The sequence below is a fragment of the Dendrobates tinctorius genome, unplaced genomic scaffold (genome assembly GCF_039654945.1).
Source record: "Dendrobates tinctorius isolate UK_male_01 unplaced genomic scaffold, ASM3965494v1 ptg000003l, whole genome shotgun sequence".
NCBI lineage: Eukaryota > Metazoa > Chordata > Amphibia > Anura > Dendrobatidae > Dendrobates > Dendrobates tinctorius.
Window position 1 is genome coordinate 9,208,361 of NW_027361671.1, and position 25,468 is coordinate 9,233,828.

The window sequence follows — 25,468 nt, forward strand, 5'->3', positions numbered from 1 at the left end:
AAAGGGTTTACATCACAAGAAGCCATGAAGAGAAGAACCTATGCAGAAAATATATATATTTTTTTCTCCAGTGAACCAACTAATTGGTCAGGGCTGAGAATAATGTGTGTTTTTGTAAGTAAATTTACTGGAACCTTTGCAAACAAATATAAAACATGAATGTTTCATGATTTTTCCTATTTAGCCAAATGTCGATTCCAATTTCCATTTCTAAGTGTTTAGAGACAATATCAGAATATGTTCTTTCATTTCATAATAACAATATCTCTTCCTCACCATCTACTTTAAAGATGAAGAATTGGCAAAAGCAAAACTTTGTATAGGAAATTCAACCTCCCAGTTAGGAGGCTTTTTGACTACCTACTTGTTTATTGATGGCCTAAGTGGACCCATCGTAGTTAAAGGTAATTGATAGTTTGAGAATGACTTAGGGTCCCGTTACACATAGCGACGCTCCAGCGATCCCGACAACGATACGACCTGGTAAGGATCATTGGTACGTCGCTAGTAAGTTGTCAAACAGGCAAATCTACTCAATGACGCAGCAATGATATGATGATCCATATAATGACCTCGGCGGTCGTTAGGACCTTGTCACACAGCAGCTATTCTGATGACTCACACCTGCATCCTTGAGTTCTGCGTCGCCAACGAGGTAGCTCGTCGGCGTCAAACATAGTGATGCATGCTGGTCAGTGGGACGCCAACGATCAAAAAATGGCCGAGGACATTCGAGCACACTCAGTGATATCCAGCTGGGGGGCCAGTCGCCGCTTTGTATAACACATAGCGAGATCGCTGGCGAGGTCGCTGTTGCATCACAAAACCTGTGATGTTTCAGCGATCTCGCTAACGATCTCGTTATGTGAGACGGGGCCTTTATTGTAACTTTTATCTTTAAACATTTTCTGTCATGTCATTGTAAATATCATCGGTACGAGTCTTTTGCTCCATGATGTCCTCCAATCACATGAGTGAGGGAGCTGCATGCAATCTTTTGCAGACATTTGGAGATCCTGATTACATTATTGGAAATCTTCAAAGACAAAGTGGCATTAGTAACATATTGAGTTACTCCAGGTATACCAGCTTTGTAAGCTTATTGTACCAAAAAATGATGGCTTCCTTTAGTGAAACCATTTACTTTTTCCTTTTTTTTTTTTTTTACTGAATTTCAATAAAACTATAGCACCTTTCTACAAAATACAGAAAAGGTCCAATGAGCGATGTATTAAAAAAAAAGAAACAATATTTCTGGTCCTTCAGAGATAGTGGCAAGGAAAAAAAACCCTAAGAAATCACTAAGAAACAGAAAAAGTATACAAAGTATCTCTTCTAGAATGCATGTGGGAATAAAAGTGACAAGCCAGTAATACAAATTCTAAGCAAAGAAGAGCAGCTGCATCACGGGAAAAGTAATATATCTTGCATCAAAGATTATAGTTTTTTTTAAGAAAAAGTAAATAGAATGTTCAATGTAATGTTTTATACAAACTTAGTAGGGAGAATGGTAAATTATCTATTATTAATCCTAAGGAAATTCATGTGACGACTATTTAAAGGAAGGTCCACCTCAAAAAAATGTTTTGTTCCAATGCATCTAAATTTCAAAATAAAGCAACTTTGTAAATTTAAAATCTATGCTTTATGTTTACAGCATAGTATGCAGTCCTATTTGTTTCCATGGTTAGAGGTCAGATGTTACTGCAATTGTATGTAGACCATAGCTAAAAGGGTTGTTCCTTATGGGACAGGAGCAGACATGCCATTGGTGCAACCTGTGCAGTCACAAAGGGACCCAATAGGTAAGGGGTCCAACGCCAACCTCTAAAGTAGGTGTGATTGTGCATTTTGTATTCGACTACAAAGGACTCATGTATTGTTATTGCACAGAAACCCTCTCCGGTCTGTGTCCCCTTCGGATCTAGATAATTTATGGCATATCACTTGGATATGCTCTAAATGTACAAGAGATATGAGTACACTTGTTGGGACCAACTTCTATCTTGAAAATGGGAGGGCGTAACCACATCCCATCCGGTCTCCTTCTTAGCTCCACCCATTTTGGCAGAACTTATTGAAACTGGCGTGAGAACAGAAAAAGTCACAAGTTTTTTGCTTAACTCTGCATTGTGCAAAATTTTGCAAGTTTCTTAAAGTTATTTGACAAAATTACTTTAATGAATTGCCCCCATAATATTAGGCTTGACCTATATATTTGCAATAATCATGCAGATACTATGCTTTGGAAAAAATATTGCCATTGTGGGAATAACTCTTTAGCATTCTTCGGTAGTCTGAATCTCTTCAGTAATCAACCATTATATGCCTTTTCCATTGGTTAAAATTCACTAAATAATCTATAGTGGACAAAAACTAGACTGATAATATTTCCAGGAAATCAATTTCTAATGTTTACCAAGTCCTTTCAAGATAGAAATAGTTTCTAGAATATGAAGAATTTATGTGTGAAGTACATATCTGTAAATAGAATTGGAGAAGTCCAATGAGTTATAACTTTGGAGCTACATCGATACAGCTAAAATATAAAAAAAAAATGATGTAATGACATTTTCAGCTTACTCTGCATTTATTTCGAGTCCCATTAGGAGTTCTCAATAAAACCGAGCAGAAATGAATCTATGGTTGTAATCATTGATTTTGATGTATTACATATTCTTGGAAAAGATGAAAAGGAAATATCAATCAATACGACAGCCTTAAAGATGTTTGCTTTTTATTTCCTCAGCTACCCCTCTTAAAATTGATTTTTGATATTAAATAAATATTAGTTTGCCTGCACAAATCAATACACAGGCATGTAATTATAGTTTTCAGTATACAGCGATCAGCTGCAACGTGAAAATCACCTGCCTACTAATGTGTAGATCCCTATTGTGCCTCTACAGAAACTCTGATCCATCAAGGTATGGAATTTAAAGACCTCTAAAGGTGTCTTGTGGTATCTAGAATGAAGACATTAGGGAACCTGACAGAACAATTTTACACATGAAAGTATTGTTTTGCCATATAGACTCTAGTATCCCAACAAAAATGGTAACTTTTACGTAGAGATTTGATGTAGAGAGAACTTACCACTTTAGTGGTACAAACATGGAAAGAAAATCAATGTTAATCACTTGATCTGTTGGTATTTTATGGCTGTTTGTTGTAAGTATATGCACATGCAAGCCCTGTGATCTTCATAACACAACACCTTTATTACTAACAATCTACAAGTAATTATTATCCTCAAAACTTACTAGTTTAGTCTTTTGCATGCATTCTGAAAAATATGGCGAAAAATGTCCCCTCTAACCACTGGATTGCCTCACATCTGTCTATCAATAGATGACAGACTACAGTATGTTGTCTGCACTCATTTTTCTAATAGTTTAAAGAGCACCTTTCAACAAATTTTTAATGGTAGACTGCAGAGGAGAACAAAACAATTGACCTTTCCTTTTCAGAGATGTTAGTAATCAAAGTACAGTGACATGAAAAAGTTTGGGCACTTCTGCTCAAAATTACTGTTATTGTGAACAGTTAAGCAAGTTGAAGATGAAAAGATGTCTAAAATGCATGAAGTTAAAGATGACAGAGTTCATTTGTATTTAGGCAAACAATATACATATTGTCATTTTTTACATTTTAAAAATTGCTAAAAGGAAAATTTTCTTCCACTGACTCGTAAGGATTAGAGCAGCTGTTACTTTGGGGCTTTCAAGTCTGACTACCCCCAACAGTGGCACCCCACTTTTGGAGGGCTCCCACAGAGAGGAGGTATCGACAAGCTTGGGAAGTTGGCAGACCATTGAGGTACAAGGCCATGTTACCAAATTGTCCCAACCTGGCCTCTCTAAACGTCTCCAAGGAGCCAGGTGACCGGATGGACTCAACATTGCTTCTCCAAACGTTCCTATGGGGCCAGGTCACTGGGCTCCCAACCTGGCTTATCCTAATGCCTCCATGGTTTCACTGATGGTCAATAGATCAGATATATTTATTCGTCCAGCTGAGGTCAGGGTCCCTTAAGCTGACTTCCTGCAGAGTGTCTCAAATCTGTATCCCTCCGTTGGAGTCATGGTGTCCTGACTGCTGTTCTGTAGAGAGTCTCTCTCTCTGCAGAAGGATAAAGGTCCTTATTTATACCAATAGCTGTCTTTCAGGCCATCATTCACAGGTCAGGGGGAAGGTGGGATAAGGTCAACTTTCATTGCTTAACTATTCAATCAATCTGCATAGCTTGTCCTTCACTATCTGCAGGTTAACAAGCTACATGGACTTATACAATGGATATTCAACATATTATCAAACATCCTTGTCCTCCAAGGATAGCAGCACAATAAACTGTAGAAGCTGATAAGAGAGGTAAACAGCAGCCATTCAACAATTCAAAAAACATTGATTCAAGAGTCAACATTCAGGCACATATGAACAATGACCAATGGCTCCTGACCTACTGAAGAAAAATATATCTGGTCTAACTAAGAATGAATGCTGTGTTGTCACACAAGTATTTAGTAAAATAGATATTTTAGGAGATATATGGTAACAGATCTTCCAAGAATGATGAAGTCTGTTTGCTGCCACTAGAGGTAGCTTAAAGGGAATCTGTCATGATGGCCAACCCCCAAAGTTGCTCATACTGTCATGCCAATTTATACTTTTAGTCATAAAAATTAACCACTCGATAATTGTAAAATTTATGTCTTGATCCATATATGGGTGAGGTTTTGTTGTTTCTTCTGCTTGACTAATTGTTAACTGACATTTAATCAGAGATTCAGGAAGTGCTCTAACCATGCCAGGAGCACTTCAGTCTCATTTACATTTGGGTTAAGTCAACAATTTTTCTGTTATGGAACAGTAGATTTTTGTAAAAAAGATAGAAATTGGGTATGTTTTCTGACAACTGAGTGGTGTAATATGTAGCAGTGTCTGCAAAGAAGAAGAATTTTATTATTGAACAAAGTCTATGCAGGAAGCTTTATATCAGATTAATGAAGCTTTGACTCCTATAAAACGATATAATTAGATAACTTATTACATTGAAGTTATTTCAATTATAAAAAAATATAAATGTGAAAACAGATGTATGGTGCAGGGAACATGACAGCTAATTCATATTGTCTAAACTATGGGTATCATGAATAATAAACTGGCTCTGTCATTTCAGCCAGGTATGTTTTACTTTAATACGGTGTTGCATTTCTGAGAAAATATACATTTAAAAATTTACCATACACCTTGGGTAATTAGTCCAAGAGGCCAGTCTGTGGCATAATATCACAGCCCGCTCCCATTGAGGAACAAGTCTCTCCCTATATGTAAATATAAGGAGAGACCTGTCACCTAAGGTAAGTGGAGTGTGGAGAAGACTCTTGGAATAGTCAACTGTGCTGAATGGTCCAAAGTCAGCTTTTAAATGCATGTGCTTTTTTTCCTAAAAAAGTTGCAACATTTCAGAGTAAAACATAACTGCCTGAAATGACCGAGCCAGTGTATTTTGGGCAGAATGATTAAATTTTCAGGTTTCCCTCATGGTTTATATAGAAAAAATGTGGTATTATCTAAAATATAGACAGAAAGCATGCAAAACAAAATAATATAAAGGTTTTCAATATATTTTAAGAAAATGTCAATAGAAGTGCATTTCAAACATAAAAAATGTTACAACACACACAGCTAAAATGCTAAATTACATCATAATGGAATTAAGACTCATTCACAGAGGGCCTCCATGCAACCCATCTTCACACATACTGTGAAATGGATGTGATACCATCAGTCCTACTATTGTACTATTGTTCTAAAATGTGTATATATATAATATATATATATATATAGAGAGAGAGAGAGTATACTGTCCTGATAGACTTACTGTATCTACTTGTGTATAAGCCAACCCATGTATAAGCCGACCTCCTTAATATTGTCACAAAAAACTGGGAAAACTTATTGACTCGTGTATAAGCCTAGGGTGGAAAATGCAGCAGCTACTGGTAAATTTCAAAAATAAAAATAGATACCAATAAAAGTAAAATTAATTGAGACTCCAGTGGGTTAAATGTTTTTGAATAGCCATATTGAATCAGGAGCCCCATATAATGCAACATACAGTTCATGATGGCCCCATATGATGCTCCATACAAAATACACCACATATAATGCTCCATAAAGGTTAATAATGGCCCCATAAGATGCTCCACAGAATAATATCCCCATATGCTACTCCATAAAGGTTATGGTCTCATAAGATACTCCATAGAATATGCACCATATGCTGCTCCATAAACGTTATGGCCCCATAAGATGTTCCATAGATTATGCCTCATATGCTGCCCCATAAGATGCTCCATAGAATATCCCCTATATGCTCCCCCATAAGATGCTCGATAGAATATTGCTCCATATGCTGCCCCATAAGATGCTCCATAGAATATGCCCCCATATGCTGCTCCATTGAATATGCCCCATATGCTTCCCCCATAAGATGCTCCAGTGAATATGCCCCCATAAGATGCTCCATTGAATATGCCCCCATATGCTGCCCCATAAGATGCTCCATTGAATATGCCCCCATATGCTGCCCCCATAAGATGCTCCATAGATTATGCCCCATATATTGCTGCTGCCGCTACTGCAGGTATTAAAAAAAAGACATACTCACCTCTTGTCCCTGGGGGCCAGGTGCCAGTGTGCTGAGCAGGCGGAGACACCAGCGCACTATGGGGGACAGGTGTCGCCACTGGCTCAGGACCCGGCACCTGAGATATTCACCTGTCCCGGTTCCAACACTGCTCACAGCTGTTTGCCTGCCAGGTCCCTCTGTCAGTGACATTAGGCAGCAGAGGGCACACATTGACTATGTCATTGCGCCCTCAGCTGCCTGAATGTCACTGACAGAGGGACCCGGTGGGCAGACAGTGGCAAACAGTGTTGGAACAGGGACAGGTGAATATAGCATATACTTACCTCCCCCTGGCATGGTCTCTGCAGCCCCGTTCTCCCACGGTCTCCCTTCCTTCCTTCAGCGGTCACGTGGTACCGCTCATTAATGTCATAAATATGCACATATTCATGACTTTAATGATCGGTACAATGTGACCGCTGTATGAAGGAAGGGACACTGTGGGACAAGCGGGGGGCTGCAGAGACTGTGCCGGGGGGGTCAGTATGATCTGTCACCCCCATTTCCCCTCCCCCACCTACCCCCTGGTTATATGACTCGCGTATAAGCCAAGAGGGGGACTTTCAGCCCAAAAAAATGGGCTGAAAATCTCGGCTTATGTGCGAGTATACAGTGGGGCAAAAAAGTATTTAGTCAGTCAGCAATAGTGCAAGTTCCACCACTTAAAAAGATGAGAGGCGTCTGTAATTTACATCATAGGTAGACCTCAACTATGGGAGACAAACTGAGAAAAAAAAATCCAGAAAATCACATTGTCTGTTTTTTTTTCATTTTATTTGCATATTATGGTGGAAAATAAGTATTTGGTCAGAAACAAAATCTCATCTCAATACTTTGTGATATATCCTTTGTTGGCAATGACAGAGGTCAAACGTTTTCTGTAAGTCTTCACAAGGTTGCCACACACTGTTGTTGGTATGTTGGCCCATTCCTCCATGCAGATCTCTAGAGCAGTGATGTTTTTGGCTTTTCGCTTGGCAACACGGACTTTTAACTCCCTCCAAAGGTTTTCTATAGGGTTGAGATCTGGAGACTGGCTAGGCCACTCCAGGACCTTGAAATGCTTCTTACGAAGCCACTCCTTCGTTGCCCTGGCGGTGTGCTTTGGATCATTGTCATGTTGAAAGACCCAGCCACGTTTCATCTTCAATGCCCTTGCTGATGGAAGGAGGTTTGCACTCAAAATCTCACGATACATGGCCCCATTCATTCTTTCATGTACCCGGATCAGTCGTCCTGGCCCCTTTGCAGAGAAACAGCCCCAAAGCATGATGTTTCCACCACCATGCTTTACAGTAGGTATGGTGTTTGATGGATGCAACTCAGTATTCTTTTTCCTCCAAACACGACAAGTTGTGTTTCTACCAAACAGTTCCAGTTTGGTTTCATCAGACCATAGGACATTCTCCCAAAACTCCTCTGGATCATCCAAATGCTCTCTAGCAAACTTCAGACGGGCCCAGACATGTACAGGCTTAAGCTGTGGGACACGTCTGGCACTGCAGGATCTGAGTCCATGGTGGCGTAGTGTGTTACTTATGGTAGGCCTTGTTACATTGGTCCCAGCTCTCTGCAGTTCATTCACTAGGTCCCCCCGTGTGGTTCTGGGATTTTTGCTCACCGTTCTTGTGATCATTCTGACCCCACGGGGTGGGATTTTGCGTGGAGCACCAGATCGAGGGAGATTATCAGTGGTCTTGTATGTCTTCCATTTTCTAATTATTGCTCCCACAGTTGATTTCTTCACTCCAAGCTGGTTGGCTATTGCAGATTCAGTCTTCCCAGCCTGGTGCAGGGCTACAATTTTGTTTCTGGTGTCCTTTGACAGCTCTTTGGTCTTCACCATAGTGGAGTTTGGAGTCAGACTGTTTGAGGGTGTGCACAGGTGTCTTTTTATACTGATAACAAGTTTAAACAGGTGCCATTACTACAGGTAATGAGTGGAGGAAAGAGGAGACTCTTAAAGAAGAAGTTACAGGTCTGTGAGAGCCAGAAATCTTGTTTGCTTGTTTCTGACCAAATACTTATTTTCCACCATAATATGCAAATAAAATGAAAAAAAAACAGACAATGTGATTTTCTGGATTTTTTTTTCTCAGTTTGTCTCCCATAGTTGAGGTCTACCTATGATGTAAATTACAGACGCCTCTCATCTTTTTAAGTGGTGGAACTTGCACTATTGCTGACTGACTAAATACTTTTTTGCCCCACTGTATATGGTATATCCCACTGACTATTGATTGCATGGTTTATATTACATATTTGAACCATATATACAGTACAGACCAAAAGGTGGCTACCTTGAAGAACCTAGAATATAAGACATACAGTATTTTCAGTTGTTTCACACTTTTTTGTTAATTATATAATTCCACATGTGTTAATTCATAGTTTTGATGCCTTCAGAGTGAATCTACAATTTTCATAGTCATGAAAATAAAGAAAACTCTTTGAATGAGAAGATGTGTCCAAACTTTTGGTCTGTACTGTATATGATTTATAACTGGGTGTATATCATGCAGACAGGATTCAACCTGACACCACTGCGAATTGCTTCTTGTTAGAAAGACCTGTCTTTTAATTGTTTATGAATATTTTAATATATTTTGAATAAACTTACTATTTTATATTTAGTGGAGTTTCAATGCATTGTTTCGGTCTCTCTGGGATTTTTCCCATGAGATTCAGTTCTAATTGTTCATTGATTGTATGTGTCCGCATCATTTGAATTGATGGATCTATATAAGGATTGTTGATATACTTCTAACACTCTGTTGCATGCATGAGCCTTCATTCAAAACTATAGCAATCACAATCTCTGACTTTCTTTTCACAGAGTGCCAAGAACACATAAATAATTAAAACTTACAATAATAACCCAAATTTTAGACTACATTATTTAAAGAAAAATACAACTTTTTAATCACATATAATGGATTTTACAATTTTAGACAAATGATCCTCAAATAATGCTGATAATAGTATCTGACTATCCATTGCTGTTCTTATTTCTGTGATTTGTCCGCAATGGTGAGCGCGCAACAGCCAATCACAACGTTCCGTGGCTCAGCAGATGTAGCCAGCACAAGCTGCCAAGTAATTGGCTGCTTCCATGACCTGTGGCATCAATGTTACGTCATTGATGCAGATCCTGAGATCGGAGCTGTGATATTGAGCCGTGGAGAGGTTGAGTACTATCTGAATTTTTTTCCTTACAGCTGATGATTTGAATCCACTTTTCTAAAAGTGTAAAACCCCTGTAATTAGATACTAGACCTAGAGTGATAAAAAAAAACTTCTATGGAAAAACATAGCATAAAATATCATAACTTTCAGAAGGTATATTTTTGAACAACGGATAATAAGAATATTTACTACATTCAGTCACATTGGATAATTGATGTCTGTCATTTTTTCCAGTGAAGTTGTTAATGCCTACATTGATAAATTCTTTACTGAAAAGACTTCAGCTGTGTAAGTTCTTTACGAATGCAACAAACTGGTAATTTATCCACATAATTTATGTGTACCTAGTAATTTCCATGTAACAAATCCCAAGGAGAACAAGTTTTATTTTAGCAGCAAAAAAGAAATGTTTCATTTCAAAAACATTCCAAATAAAGTCATTGTCATACATGAAATGGGTAAAAACTTATTACCAAGAAGAAATAAAGAAATGCGTGAAATGCAAAATGCACTGACATAGGCAATAGGTGAATAGTAAAACGATCTATCTTTCTATGTATCTAAATATCTTTATATATTTTTAAAATATCCCACATATGCAGTTCACCAAAAGTTAAGCACTGTAATCTATGTGAAGTATATGATCAAATCTCCTGACAGTCAACCATGAGAGATATGATAGAACTTTACTTTGCCGTAAGTGATGGCGTGAAGCGCAAATATTCCCAACTGATCGGTTCATGAAATGATAACTCTTTAGTTAACACATCACATATTTCCAAGAGTAATAGAATCTTGTCTGATAGCAATGCGTAACACACAGATCGAGATGATCTTAGTAGATAGCCTCTTATAGACAAGGTGGGAGATAAACCACATTTAGGATTTTCTTAGAACTCTGTGTATTATGAAATAAGTAACATCCTGGAACCTCAAGAAAGAACCTGATAAAACACAATCTGATTCTGTTTAGGAATTATTTATTGATTTCCTTTCTTCTGCCAATCATTTACAAGATAAGCTATGGCAAATAAATAACCAATAACACGTCTCCTGATGAAGCAGACAGCGAAACGTGCGTTGGGGCGAGGTGGAACACTCTGACTGCTATTGTAAGTAATGCTATTTTGTATTTAACCATCTAAGTACTGTGATTGGGAGTATAGGAATGGTGTCATGCCATTTGCTCAAATATCTATAGCATGGACCTTACTTCATTTAAGAGTTTTATCTTATAATAATATTAATAAATAGGTCACAAACATGCAGTTACTTTGTTTAATATTTATTTGATATAGATCAGTGTGTTCAACTTGTTATGCTAGTGTACTCTGCATTATCATTCAGTAACGTTTTGAATTTTAGAACAATTATGTTTAATAAATGAATTTTGGAATATACTCTTGTGTTCTTTGGTGTAATATATTGATTGAGTTTTTTTCCGGCATATTTTTGGTTTGGGCATTTGTGTAACAAGGTGGGAGATAAACCACATTTAGGATTTTCTTAGAACTCTGTGTATTATGAAATAAATAACATCCTGGAACCTCAAGAAAGAACCTGATAAAACACAATCTGATTCTGTTTAGGAATTATTTATTGATTTCCTTTCTTCTGCCAATCATTTACAAGATTAGCTATGGCAAATAAATGCACAACATAAAGAAGGATTTTTCCAGCGTCTCCAGGAGATAAGAATATATAATATAAAATCTTCATACCATCAGGTAAAAACGACATAAAGAGGCGTATGGAGGGGAGCAATTTCCTACGCGTTTCACCCTGATTCCATGATTAAGCCCTTTCAGGGTGAAACGCGTAAGATTTTATATTCTCAATAAAGCAATTATTATTTTATCTCCTGGAGACGCTGGAAAAATCCTTCTTTATGTTGTGCATGCACTATACACCCGGGTCAGGGTGTTTCCGTGCGTCGGAGGTGTGATCAGGAGTGAAGAGGGGTGAGCTGAATACTTCTTGTTTGTGCATGGCAAATAAATGACCACTTTTCCTTTGCTATTCACATACCGTTTCAGGGGTATGGATATCATAGGGACAGACGATATGACTACCATGGACTGCTTGGAGAAAAGAAGACTTGGCTAATGCTGTTCCCATCCCACATAACACTGGGCAAGGAAATTCTGGAGAATCTACAAAGTTTACAAACAAGGGGGATTAGCTAAAGGACATGCAAATGGGATAGAGGTGAAGACAAACTCTCTCATTTCCATTTTTACCCTTTTCCTCTACCTACATCCCTGTTTGCGCTTTATAATGCTGGCTATGTGAAAGTGACTATATGTAACATTTACAGTTTCTATGGTCTCACAATTGACTTTTTGTAAATTGTAATTCGCCTCTTCCCACATAGGTCCAAATGTATTAAGCTAAATGGACCTGGCATAATTTATTTGCATTATATTTATTATCTGTATTAGACTTTTTTTACTACTTGTAGATAAAAGAGAGAGCAGCATCCAATCCGGGTGAAAAAGTGTCCAAAAATGTATTCTTCCATTACCAATTTCGTATCTGGTAATGGCAGAATAAATTTTTGGACACTTTTTCACCCGGATTGGATGCTGCTCTCTCTTTTATCTACGTGGATTTCATTGTTCATTTGGGCTCGTGAACTTGGAGCATGCATCCATTATATCCCTGCTGTGCTGTCGGCTGTTTTTCTATATTTTTTACTACTTGTCTGATATGAAAGTGTGATTTTGCACAAAAGTTGCATGCTTTGCAGGGAGAGGCCTATTGAACAACACTGTGTGCCAAGAAATGCACCCAAATTTTGCCTTAAATTTCTGGTAAGAATTAAACCAACTAAAAGATTGTGTAAATTTAAAGTCCATTTAGACAGGCCAATAATTGAGAACATGTGTCACTAAGAGAACTAGTTTCCCAATTGACCTGAAAAAAAGGGATAATTTTTAAACATCTAAAAATCATCATTCTTGGCAGCACATTGTGCCTGTGTAAGCAGGACATTTCCTGCCGATAACAATTTGTTACATGCATACTGAACAATCTTATTAATGATCATTCTATGTGCCCAGAAGTGTGTTTGACCTGTCTAAACAGACCATTACTTGCATGTAGCCAATCTTTGGTTGTTTAAATGGATTGTCTGACCTAGAATAAAAAGTCTGCAGTTACTCTGTGTGACTGCAGACTTGTGAATGCTCACAGTGCATGTACTGTGCACTGTAGGGATTCACCGGTGTCTGTTCTGGGAACGGCATTTAAGTATGCGTTAACCTAGGATCGCATTTGCGTAAGGAGGAGTTGGAGCCATCTGCGGACTTCCTCCATGAAGCTTTGCCCATGGCTGCACCTCCTCCGGTCAGCTCTGCCTACGTCCGCATACTTCTGCATGTGGCCTGTGTACCCTATCTTTAACATTGGGTAGGTAGGTCATGCAGATGTATGTGGATGCCTCCGCATGCATCATTTTGTCGATGCGGCACCCGCATAAAATTCCAACATGATGCATTTGACGCAATCACGGCATTGTCAAAACGACGCATGCGGGGGCATCCGCATATATCTGCATGACCTGCATACCCAATGTTAAAGATACTATACGCAGTCCACATGCAGAAGTATGCGGACATAGGCGGCGCTGACCGGAGGAGGTGCGGCCATAGGCGGAGCTTCACAGAAGAAGTCTGCAGATGGCCGCAGCTCCTCCATATGCAAATGTTAAGCCAGCCTTAGGCATATTCCCGGCCACAACCCATCTAGTGGGCATGAACTTTCTCAATACAAATGTACTAAGCGAAGTCGCACACACTAGATGAAGCCAATATGCCCTCCCTGACAAAACTATTATGGAAAACTTGCATTGGGGTACTGGACATTGTTATAATTCACATTGCACTTTAATGAAGATGAGAGTTGGTTGGTATTGTTGATATAGCACATTGCACTGTATTTTTGAAGCTCTGGTAGGGATTCTCTCACCTGTTTATTAATTGTCTTATATCTTTTTATTCAGTCTGGTCAGAGCATCAGTGAAGGTTCTTTATTTGATATTTTTTACAATAACTATAATATAAGCATGTTTATGGCCCCTTGACTATTTTTGTATGTCTGATTGATTTTGTGCAAGCATTTCAAAACTCTCCTTGTTTTTTGCTTTATTATTGATTTAATTTTTATTATTTCTTGACATGTTATTACAAATTTTTGACCACACTGCCTTTCCTTTTTTGGATTTTATTGGAGTGTTTTTAATTGTTTTCTTCAAAGTTTTATACGTTTATGATTAATTGTGATTAATAAAATATTTTTTGCATTTACGGTAGTTTTTTCTATAGCATTATTTTTCTAGCATTTCTTTGAGGAGTTGATTATTATTGGTTTACCAAACAGGAAACAAGATGGCTTCCACAGGTTCAGAATCTGCCATCTTAGTAAAGAGCGACTTCAGAACGCATCAGAATCCTCCAGTGCTGAGGAATGGAAATGCACCACAATTATCAAGGTGAATAATAGCAGCCACTAATGGTCAGTCCACAAAAGGACAACAGAGTTTTGACACATTGGTCTAAACAGTCTTAAAACTTAAAATTCAAAAATTCATCTGTAAATTATCTACTAATCCTAAAGGATCACATACTTTTGTCACTTACAGATATGATATTATACTATTTGCTTCAACAAAAAATGTCAAACTCTAATATTTTAGACTAATTTGATGATGTGCCTCTCTTTGTTTACTTTTGCAAGTTGTGTGAGAGTGTATTGAAGTTTTAGGTCAAACTCATGTACAAATATAGAAAAGGTTCCCAAACCTTTAAGCATCACTGGATATTGTATAGGTATAAAGTTACAAAAGTTATAGTTGCAGAAGAGAAAACAATTACCTGTAACCATTGTGACTGATCACTTCTTCCAGAAGTCCAAGCATTCACCTTGCCCTGTTTATCTAGCCGAGCTTTCCTGGACTCCCAAGTGAACATGTCCATGTTCAACGTTCTGAAAACGCTGGAGGCTGTGATTTGGTAATCTTGTATATGTCCTGATTTAATTCCTAGTGGTTCCGAGCAGCCTGTAAAAGCATCAAGCAGAACAGATGATAACAATGGCTTACAAGAAAACAAACATATTTGTGTTCTTTAAAATCTATGAACTCTGCTGGGAGAAAAGGGGGTTTTATTGCAGCGGGAGAGCAGATTAAATGAAATGAAGTATTGTCTCTAGAAAGACCCTGAGATGGTGAATATGAAAAGGCTTAATCATAATTGCCTCAGGAAAGAGTCTAAATAAAGTGAGCAATTTCAACAGCACTACAGTACAGACTCCCGCATGATGCTCACAATTATTCTCAGAAGATAACACTATTTTGCCTGGTGTTGTATCTAAGAATTGGAAATCATTACCTTGCCTGAAAACAGATATGAACTTATTTTATTTAGACTTTATATATAATTTTTCCCTTAATTCATAAAAAAAACTAAAAACAATCAGTCTTACTTTTGGCTTTGAGTTACAATAAATTCAATATCATGAACACACTGGAATTTTCAGTACAGTTTTATTCTTATTAGAGAAAGGGAATGTTTGATTGATTTCACAAAGGAACAGAAAAAAACATGTAAGTTATTTAAAAAGTTTGGAAAGAAAATGCCACTGAAAAAACAGTGTGCATCCAGTGCAATTTTTAACAGAAACAATGAAAACTGTAGGAGCCAGATGGTGCAAATTTTTTCGCGTAACCCAAATGCAAAAATTATTTTTAGTCCCAAATACATGCATCTGAGTAACAAAAAAAAGGTTTTGTAGAGTTGGATGATTCCTTTATTTGTATGTTGTTGACATGAGAGAAACTGAATAAGCCACACATATGTTTGGGGTATCATAGGTTATGTAAGGCTCTGGTTTCTTGCAACCACAGTCAGTTGCAGAAGACAGGTAAATGGTCTTGTTCTTCCAAATGCTTGTGATTTAGTAAGTGGGAGACAGCCATGATTTTAATTGGTACACTACCTTTAAGGACTAAGCCTTTCCCATAGTGAGATATGAATTGTTGATAGAGGTAGATTTATGAGCTAGAGGGCAAAATCTGCAGAGAGTGCTAGCCCAACAAGGAAAGTGAGGAAGAGAACATATGTGAACCTCGTGAAAATGTGGAAGGAAATAAAAGTGCAAAACAGGAACAGTAGAAATAGTATAATAGGGACTGACGGTCTTTCACTACACCAAATTCAGCAGATGGACACCCAACCAGAATTTACACATTTACAAAAATTAGTGGTAGACACCTACTGTATGATGTTAGTAACAGAAGAATTTTTTTGGCCCTGTTGATAAGTCCTGTATAAGATTGAGTAGATGCTCCAAACAGTTTAAAAGTCACATGCCACATACTGTATGACATTAGTACCAGAATTCTTTTTTCAATTCTAAATCCACTTCAAAAAATGGGGAAGAAGAGCGGTGATAAAGCATAGGAGGAGGCAGATATCAGACCCGCTACCGAAACCGCCGCCACCAGACACACCAGTTGTGAATTTATCCAGCTTTATCATCACGGAACAACAAATTTCTTTATTAAGTAAAGAACTTGACTTTGCACCTTCTAAAGACTTTGATTTTTTTTTTCCACAATTTTAGATGTCAACAAGTTGGCTCGAAACATGACCATTAAATGTCATTTTTCTGAGGAAGAACAACATACGGATTATGATTTTTTTAATGGAGAAGTATCTGTGGACACATTTAGAACTTTTGAAGAACAAAAAGCTTTGTTACATTTAAGTTATTTAAAGAAAGAATCATGTGTGGACAGGATATATCTTAATGAGAGTTTTTTAACCAGTAATCCATTATTCTACCAGCTACTGTCTAGACCGTCTGTGTTAGACAGTTTCCAAAATTTAATAGAGAGGGAATTAATTGATCTCAAGAAAAAAAAACAGAAAAAAGTAATTCCAAAAAAAAGTCTATCTTATCTAAGAAAGAAAAAAAAGCCTTATATGATCTAAATAACAACAAATTATCTCTTATTATAAGAGAATCAGATTAAAGTGGTACGGTTGTTATAATGGATGCCAATCTATATAAAAAATTGATTCTTTTAGATTTGGAAAACAAAGATTTTTACGAGGAAATTTTTTCTGATCCTACTGATAATTACAATTTGATTCTCAGTAATTTACAGCAAGAGGGTATACATATGAAAGAATTAAACAAGAAAATAGCGGATTATTTGTACAATGATCATCCTATTGTACCCATTTACCATGCGCTCCCAAAGATTCATAAAAATGTGATTCCACCACACATAAGGCCTATTGTGGCGGGCATTTCATCTTTACATGAGCGTCTGTGTTCCTGGGTTGATCACCATCTACAACCCCTTGTACAGGCCACTCCTAGCTATATCAGGGACTTAAAATTCATTACTACCATATTTAATACATTTACATGGCAGGCAAATTTTACATGGCTTTCTTGCAATGTTGTTGGATTATAACCGTCGATTCCTCATGATGTGGCACTTGAGAGTCGTTTGTATCATTTGGACACATATAGTTTATATGAGATTGACACCAGAGAATTTCTTTTGTTGGCAGTGAATATTTTGTTGACACATAATTATTTTGGTTTTGACAACAGATTTTTTTTGCAAAAAAATGGTGTGAGCATGGGGGCAAAATTCTCCCTTCTTTGGCCAACCTTGTTATGGCACGATGGGAAGAACATTTTCTGTTCAATGATAACCCTTTCAGCAAACAGATTTTATGGTATTGACGCTACATTGATAACTTTCTCCTGATGTGGGGGGTACATAGGAGGAGGCAATAAAATTCATGAATTACATCAATATCAATAAGTTTAATTTAAAATTTACTTATTTTTAAAGTGAACAATCTATTAATTTTTTGGATTTCACTTTGTCTGGAGACTTGAATAACCACTCTGTTAACATTTCTCCTTACCAGAAGCCCACAGCTAGCAACTCTGTTCTTATGGCTAGCTCTTGTCACCCAGCACATGAGGTTAAAAATATTCCATATGGTGAAATAATTAGACTTTGATGCAATTGCAGTGATTCACAGACTTTCGAGAAGGAGTCTGTAAAAGTGTGTGACAAACTAGCACAACAGGGATACTCCCAGGTCAATCTTGATATGACAATGGACAAGATTACCAAAATTAAACATGCAAATCTTTTAAAAAATAATAAACAAAAACTGCCTAAAAATACATACAATATGGGTGTCACCTTTACCACCAACTACAGTTCACAATATAATCAGATAGTTGCTATAATTAAAAAATATCTACCTATTCTAGATCAAGACAAAAAACTCAAACAAGTTTTAAAAAATCCTGTGCGTTTCATACCGAAAAAAGCTCCTACCTTAGGTTCCATGCTATCACCAAGTGTTTTTCAGAATAATTCTTCAGAACATACTCACATAAATTGGCTTAATGATAGAGGTTTTTTCCAATGTGGAGCCAATAAATGCAAAGCCTGTCATTTTGCTTGCAAAACAGATGAGTTTTATTCTATACATGATTACACTGCATTTTTTATTAAAGATTATATTAACTGCAATACATACTATGTAATCTTCCAAATTTAATGTATTTCTTGTAAACTACAATACATTGGTTGCACTACTTGCCCTCTTAAGGTCTGAATTAGAAGACACCTAGCTCATGCGGTTAATCGCAATGCGCGCTCACCTTCTGTGGCCACAAAGCATTTTGCCATTTGCCATAAAGGTAATGTCAATTCTTTCAAGTTTAATGCCATTGAGAAAGTCCATAAACCCTATCGCGGTGGTAATTATAAGCGCAAGTTACTAAGCAGGGAATCTTATTGGATTTTAACATTAAATACAAGAACATCACTTGGATTAAATAGTAGACAGGATTTGATTAATAATAATAATGCCAATTGTAATTACCAATAATGTGTACTGTTCTTACATATTTTTTCACAGTTTTTACATTTTTCATTTTTGTGCATAGTTTTCTTTTTCCTGTTTTTTTATTCTTTGTTAACAGCTTATTTCTTAATTAGCATAATTAGTATTAGCATATGTAATTTGTCTATTGCTTGGCCAATGACTCTTTTATACCTTACTATAAGATTGTGTTCATTTCATTCTGGGATCAGATCTTGACAAAGACTTTTTATAGTTGAAACATGTTGATCTGTCATCAATGTGCAATATACCTGACAATTCATGCCTGTTTCCATGTTTTATTGCAAATGGATTAAAAGTTATTTTTTAACTGATACTAACTTCGCTGGATCCTCCTTCCTGCTTTGCAAAATAATTCTTTTGGGTGGGAATGGGAACGTACAACAGGATCAATAACAGGGTGGGTATGGGAAGTACAAGATCTAGGATCCAGCCTACAATATTAAGCTATGTGCACACGGATTTTTTTTGATCTGCAGATTTTGAAGTAAAAACCGCAGATAAATCCGCAGGACAAAAGCCCTGCGGTTTTGCCTGTGGTTTTGCCTGCGGTTTTGCCCTGCACTAAAGAATTGACATGCTGCAGAAAAATCCGCAGCATGTGCACAGCGTTTAACAGTTTACCATTGAAAACAATGGTACTGTACAATGCACCTAAATCTGCTGCGGACCCGCAGCTGCAGAAACGCTGTGCACATGCTGCAGATTTTTCTGCACGGCTTTGCTGCGGTTTACAATCTGCAGCATGTCAATTCTTTAGTGCAGACACGCTGCAGTTTCACACCTCATCCATTATGAGGTGTGAAACCGCAGGGCAAATCCACAGGCAAAACCGCAGATAAACCGCAGAACTTTTGTACTGCAGATTTATCTGCGGTTTTCACTTCAAAATCCGCAGATCCAAAAAACTCCGTGTGCACATAGCCTTACCAAAGATGCTCATCAGAATATAGGTGTAACAGATGCATGTCTCAAGCTAGGTATAAACGATGCCCATGAGAAATTGGATGCCAAAGATGCACATAATCTGGAAGACAGGCTCCAAAAAATTTCAAAGTGAGATGTACCCTACTGTATGACGTTAGTAACAGAAGAATTTTTGGGGGCCTGTCGATAAAGCCTGTATAACATTGATTAGATGATCCAAACAATTTAAAAGTGAGATGTCCTCTACTGTATTATGTTAGTAACAGAAGAAATTATTTGGGTCTGTCGATAAGACCAGTATAAGTTTGAGTAGATGCTCCAAACAATTTAAAAATGACATGTCCCTCATTGGATTATGTTAGCAACAGAAGACTATTACTCATCTACCCAAAACCAATTCTCAGAGAGTGTTTGAGGATCGTCAGAAGATAGGTGTAAAAGATGCACATCTCAAGCTACAAATAAAAGATTCCCATGAGAAATTGGATGCCAAAGATGCACATAATCTAGATGATATGCTCAAAATGCATGACGTTTGAAAAAAATAAAAAAAATGATTTTTAACCCCTTCGTGCCACAGCCCATTTTCATTTTGCATTTCTGTTTTTCACTCCCCTTATTCCCAGAGCCATAACTTTTTTATTTTTACATCAATATGGCCATGTCAGGGCTTGTTTTTTGCGGGTCGAGTTGTACTTTTGAATGACACTATTGGTTTTACCATATCGAGTACTCAAAAATGGGAAAAAAATTCCAAATGTGGTGAAATTGTACAAAAAAGTGCAATCCCACACTTGTTTTTTGGGTTCTTTTTTCACCATGTTCACTACATGCTAGAACTGACCTGACATTATGATTCTCCAGGTCATTACAAGTTCATAAACGTCAAGCATGTGTAGGTTCTTTTTAATCTAAGTGGGGAAAAAAAATTCCAAACTGGGTTAAAAAAATTGTGCCATTTCTCAGGTTTCTTTAGGGCCTATTTTTTGTGTACCAAGCAGTTGCTTTTAATGATACCATTTTGGTGCAGATACGATCTTTTGATCGCCATCTTTTGCATTTTATTGCAATGTTGCGGCAACCAAAAAAACATAATTCTGGCGTTTTGACTTTTCTTCTCGCTATGCCATTTACCGATCAGGTTAATCCTTTTTTATTGATCGATTGGGCGATTCTGAATGCGGTGATACCAAATATGTGTATGTTTGATTTTTTTTTTTAAATTGTTTTATTTTGAATGGGGCAAAAGAGGGTTGATTTAAACTTTTATACTTTTTGCTTTTTTATTATTTTTAAAAACCTTTTACTTTTGCCATGTTTAAATAGTCTCCTTGGGATACTAGAAGCTGCCATATCTCAATTGGCTCTGCTACATATAGGCGATGATCAGATTGCCTATATGTAGCTGAATTACTCACTTGCTATGAGTGCCAACTACTGGGTGGCACTCACAGCAAGCTGGCAGTGACAGCCATAGAGGTCTCCAGGAGATCCCCAGTTGTCATGCCAACCCAACGACCTGCAATCTCGTGATGGGTTCACTGGTGGGTGGATTTCTGGTGGATTTATCTTTTTTTTAATGTGTGTTAGGTCCACACACAGGTTCATATCACCGCCACAAAATGACAATGTGGGATACAGCAGGCTGCTTCACGTTTAGCAACAGAAAAAAATTAGAATTTTTTTAATGCACGTTAGGTTTGCAGACTGGTTCATATCACCTTCACAACATGACAAGGTGGGATATGGCAGGCTGTATCACATTTAGCAACAGAAAAAATTAGAATCTTTTTTTAAAGTGCAATAGGTCTACAGACAGGTTCATATCACCGCCACAACATGACAATATGACATACGGCAGGCTGTATCACATTTAGCAACAGAAAAAATTAGTATTGCTTTTAATGCGCGTTAGGTCTGCAGACAGCTTTATATCACCGCCACAAAATGACAACTTGGGATACAGCAGGCTGTTTCACATTTAGCAACAGAAAAAATTAGAATTTTTTTTTAATCTGCCTTAGGTCTGCAGACAGATTCATATCACCACAGCACTAAGTGACAAGGTGGGATACAGAAAGCTGTTTCACATTTAGCTAGTGCAAAAATATTAGTTATAATGCTATACTCGTGTTTGCAGCACAATAGATGCAGTGCACAGCACGAGCCCTGCTGGCTTTTTTTGTGGACCTCAGTTATGTCAAAAAAAACAAAACAAAAGGGCTGGAAGATAAATTTAAAAGCCACACTGGACAGTAGCTCACTACACTATCTGACTGATATACAACCACCTAACTAGCTAAAATCTTGCTGTTAACCATGCCAGCATCAGGAGCAGCCTCTCTGCGCTGTTACAGTGTAAAAATGGCGCTGTCCGTTGCATCCATTTTTTGTGAGGATCCGCCAAAAGTTGCTGTCCGTCACCATCCTCAAAAATTTCAAAACGGAGCTTGTAACGTTTTTTTCTCTGGCGGATCCTGCAAACACTGATTTAACCCGAATTTCTTTCTGGGTGCCGGACAAAAAAAAAAAAACTCTCTCTCTCTCTCTCTCTCTCTCTCTCTTCCTTTAAATTTCTTCATTTTCAGGATCCGTCTGAAAACGGATCCTGTGCCATCCGTTCACATCAGTTTAGAACGGATCCGCTTGTCCGCCTTTTTGGCGGATTATAACTGATGCAAAAAACTGAAGTGTGAAAGAGGCCTTACAAGAACACCGCGCTTCTGAGCTCTGCAAACCCCCTTCGAACATCAAACACATGCCAAAAGCTCATGATATACCTCCATTATCATTGCTAAAGTACTGAAAATATTTTTTATGGCAACGCAAATATTTTCCCGCACTTTTTACAGAATGTTACCAATTTTTTCTGATTTTATAAAATTTTGTTCGGATTTCTGATCACAAATCCGAATGTGGCATATTCGTGCCTAATTTATGTTTGGCAATCGTTTTCTGAACAAATTTGCTCATCACTACTTGTTACAAGGATATTGCTATAGTAGAAAGGCCAGTTTGAGTAAATATATTTCTTCTGATAAAACCAGCAGATGAAATAACTAAGAGAAAATTCTGGAGGCTTGGATTTAGGAGACAGAGTGCGAGTTCGGTGGTGAGTCACTGGTCAGAATGGCCTGTCATTATAGCTAGTCTGAGAGGGACAGTGAATAAAAGTTTTTGACTTTGTGATGTTAAAGACTGTATCTCAAATCAAGTAAAAGACTATCCTGCTTGGTGAATTGGTGTCATTATTTTTACGTGCTGCTCTGAGAATCCTCATATAGCTCCTGCCCTGCAAGGTAAACAAGGCTGCAGCCTAGAGTTGGGTTGGCTTTTGGAACCTTCATTATTTAACAAAACAGCAGCTACGAAGATACAAAGAATGTTAAACTCTAAGCATAGAGGACCCAGAAGGGCCATCCATTTGATGGGCAGCCAATTGAAATTTTAATACACACCATACAATGATTTCTTTCACCTGTGGTGCCACTACATGAAAAATTGACTCTTGCTTGTGTGGTTTTCTGTATATTACAGCTGATTTTTGGGGGACTGTTACGATTGGGTCACCGAGGAGGAAAGCAAGACCAAGCTAAGCCACAGAAAACCAGAGAGGTTGGTAACTAAGCGGATTGCAGACCCCTGATTCTATCCACACAACTAGCAGTAGCCGTGGAGCTTACCTACGATGATTCTAGACGCCTCGACACAGCCGGAGAACTAAATAAGCCTAAAGCAAGAAAGGGGAAATCTAATCTGCCCCAGAGCAGACCCCAAAGGAATAAATAGTACCCAAACATATATTGTCAGTGAGACAAGATGAAAACACAAACGCAGGTAGGAAAATAGGCTGAGCAAATGATGGGGCCCAAACAAACTAGACAGGACAGGAAAGGAAAGACACTGTCTGCAATCACGCAAAAAACCCTGCAAAAAATGCCCAACACGTCTGATAGAAAAAATACTGAAGTCACTAGACTTCGCCCACTATATCAGCACTCTGGTATATTCTGAAAGCAGAGCAAAGAGAGGCCAATCTAATAAGGGACAAAAACAATCTGGCACAAACAGTAGCATGAGGATGGAAATTCAGCACAGCCCCAGCCGGGGCTGGCCGACCACACAAAACTGAAATAGACAAAACCAAATCAAATGTGAACAATAGCAAAAGAACACTTAGCTTGAGCATGCAGGGACTGAGCTGGAAACTAAGACCTCAGGAGGCAGGAAAAAATCACCATTATCAGGTGGCAGGCCTCTGTTAATTAGATCAGCTCCATTACCTCCAGTAACCACCAGAGGGAGCCCGGAAAGAGAACTCGCGACCACTCTGTCAATATAACCATCTCCACTACCTTCACCAGTAACCAGAGGTAGGCCAGAAAGTGAATTCACAACAGGGGACCCTTCCAAAATAGTTAAAAAAATGTCCAAAGAGGAAAACTAAAAAGTTTCACTACATTAAAGCATTATTTTTAACACAGACTATACACATTCTATATGTTTTTATAAACAGAGCTACATTGTGTATATAAGTATCAATCTAAGACTAAGACTGAGTGCCCCTCACTACTCTCCTCAGTTCTCTGCATATATTTATGGTTTCTAATGGAACATCCAATGCTGTAGTCAGTGTAAATCTACAGCTCTGGCAAAAATTAAGAGACCACACATCAAAACCCTGTCATGGGCAGCCCATTCTCCAGACCTGAACCCCATTAAAAGCCTCTGGAATGTAATCAAGAGGATGATGGATAGTCACAAGCCATCAAGCAAAGAAGAGCTGCTTAAATTTTTGCACCAGAAGCAGTGTGAAAGACTGGTGGCAAGCATGCCAAGACGCATGAAAGGTGTTTTTAAAAATCATGGTTATTCCACGAAATATTGATTTCTGAACTCTTCCTGAGTTAAAGCATTAGTATTGTTGTTTCTAAATGATTATGAACTTGATTTGTTTGCATTATTTGTGGTCTAAAGGCAATGGGTTTTTTTTAATGTTGACCATTTCTCCTTTTCAGAAAAATAAACAAAATTTATTGCTTGGAAATTCAGAGACATGTTGTCAGAAGTTTGGAGACTAAAAGGACAATTTACATCTTACTCAAAAAATATACCTATAAAGAGAAAAATTAGACAAACTGAACATTTGTGGTCTCTTAATTTTTGCCAGAGCTGTATATATTCTTGTTCTTGCTTTTCCTTTATCTAGATCTTATTTATAGAAAAAAGCTTCCTATATCATTCAAGTCTAAAGGCTACAAGGACCTAAGAATGTGGCTAAACATGTTATGGTTTTGATGATACAAATCATATCTCTGCTTCACATCACAATTACTTTTAGTAATAGTGTGGATATTATAGCAGTGACAGTAGATATTTTATGGCTCAACAAGGCATCTAGAAATTATGTTTCACATACACACTGCACTATAGAAACAGTAAATTATCTAGAACATGATATGATATAAGGGAGCCCTATTGAACACATAAAACAATGGCCTTGCTGCCCTTGTGATTGGATTAAGCCGTTGTTGCGGAGGAGAGCTCATACAGTATAAATATTGGATGTGTCTTTGGTGCTGCCACATTTACTTGAGGTCACTGTATATTGTTCAATCCATTAAAAAAAACTTTTGTTTTTAACTGTATCTGGAGAAAGTCATCCATTGTAATCAACATAACATAATACGGGTTCAAATAGATCAGCCAC

The 25,468-nt window shown here is 37.6% G+C and overlaps 1 protein-coding gene across 1 annotated transcript in view; it reads right to left on the minus strand.

The window, feature by feature from the left end:
* The window catches only part of EDIL3 (EGF like repeats and discoidin domains 3), a 1,247,867-nt gene that overhangs the window by 188,805 nt on the left and 1,033,594 nt on the right, over nucleotides 1-25,468 (minus strand). The window contains exon 8 of the mRNA XM_073583835.1: nucleotides 14,755-14,939. Within this exon, the coding sequence (XP_073439936.1) occupies nucleotides 14,755-14,939 (185 nt within the window). The remainder of the gene's footprint in view (nucleotides 1-14,754; nucleotides 14,940-25,468) is intronic.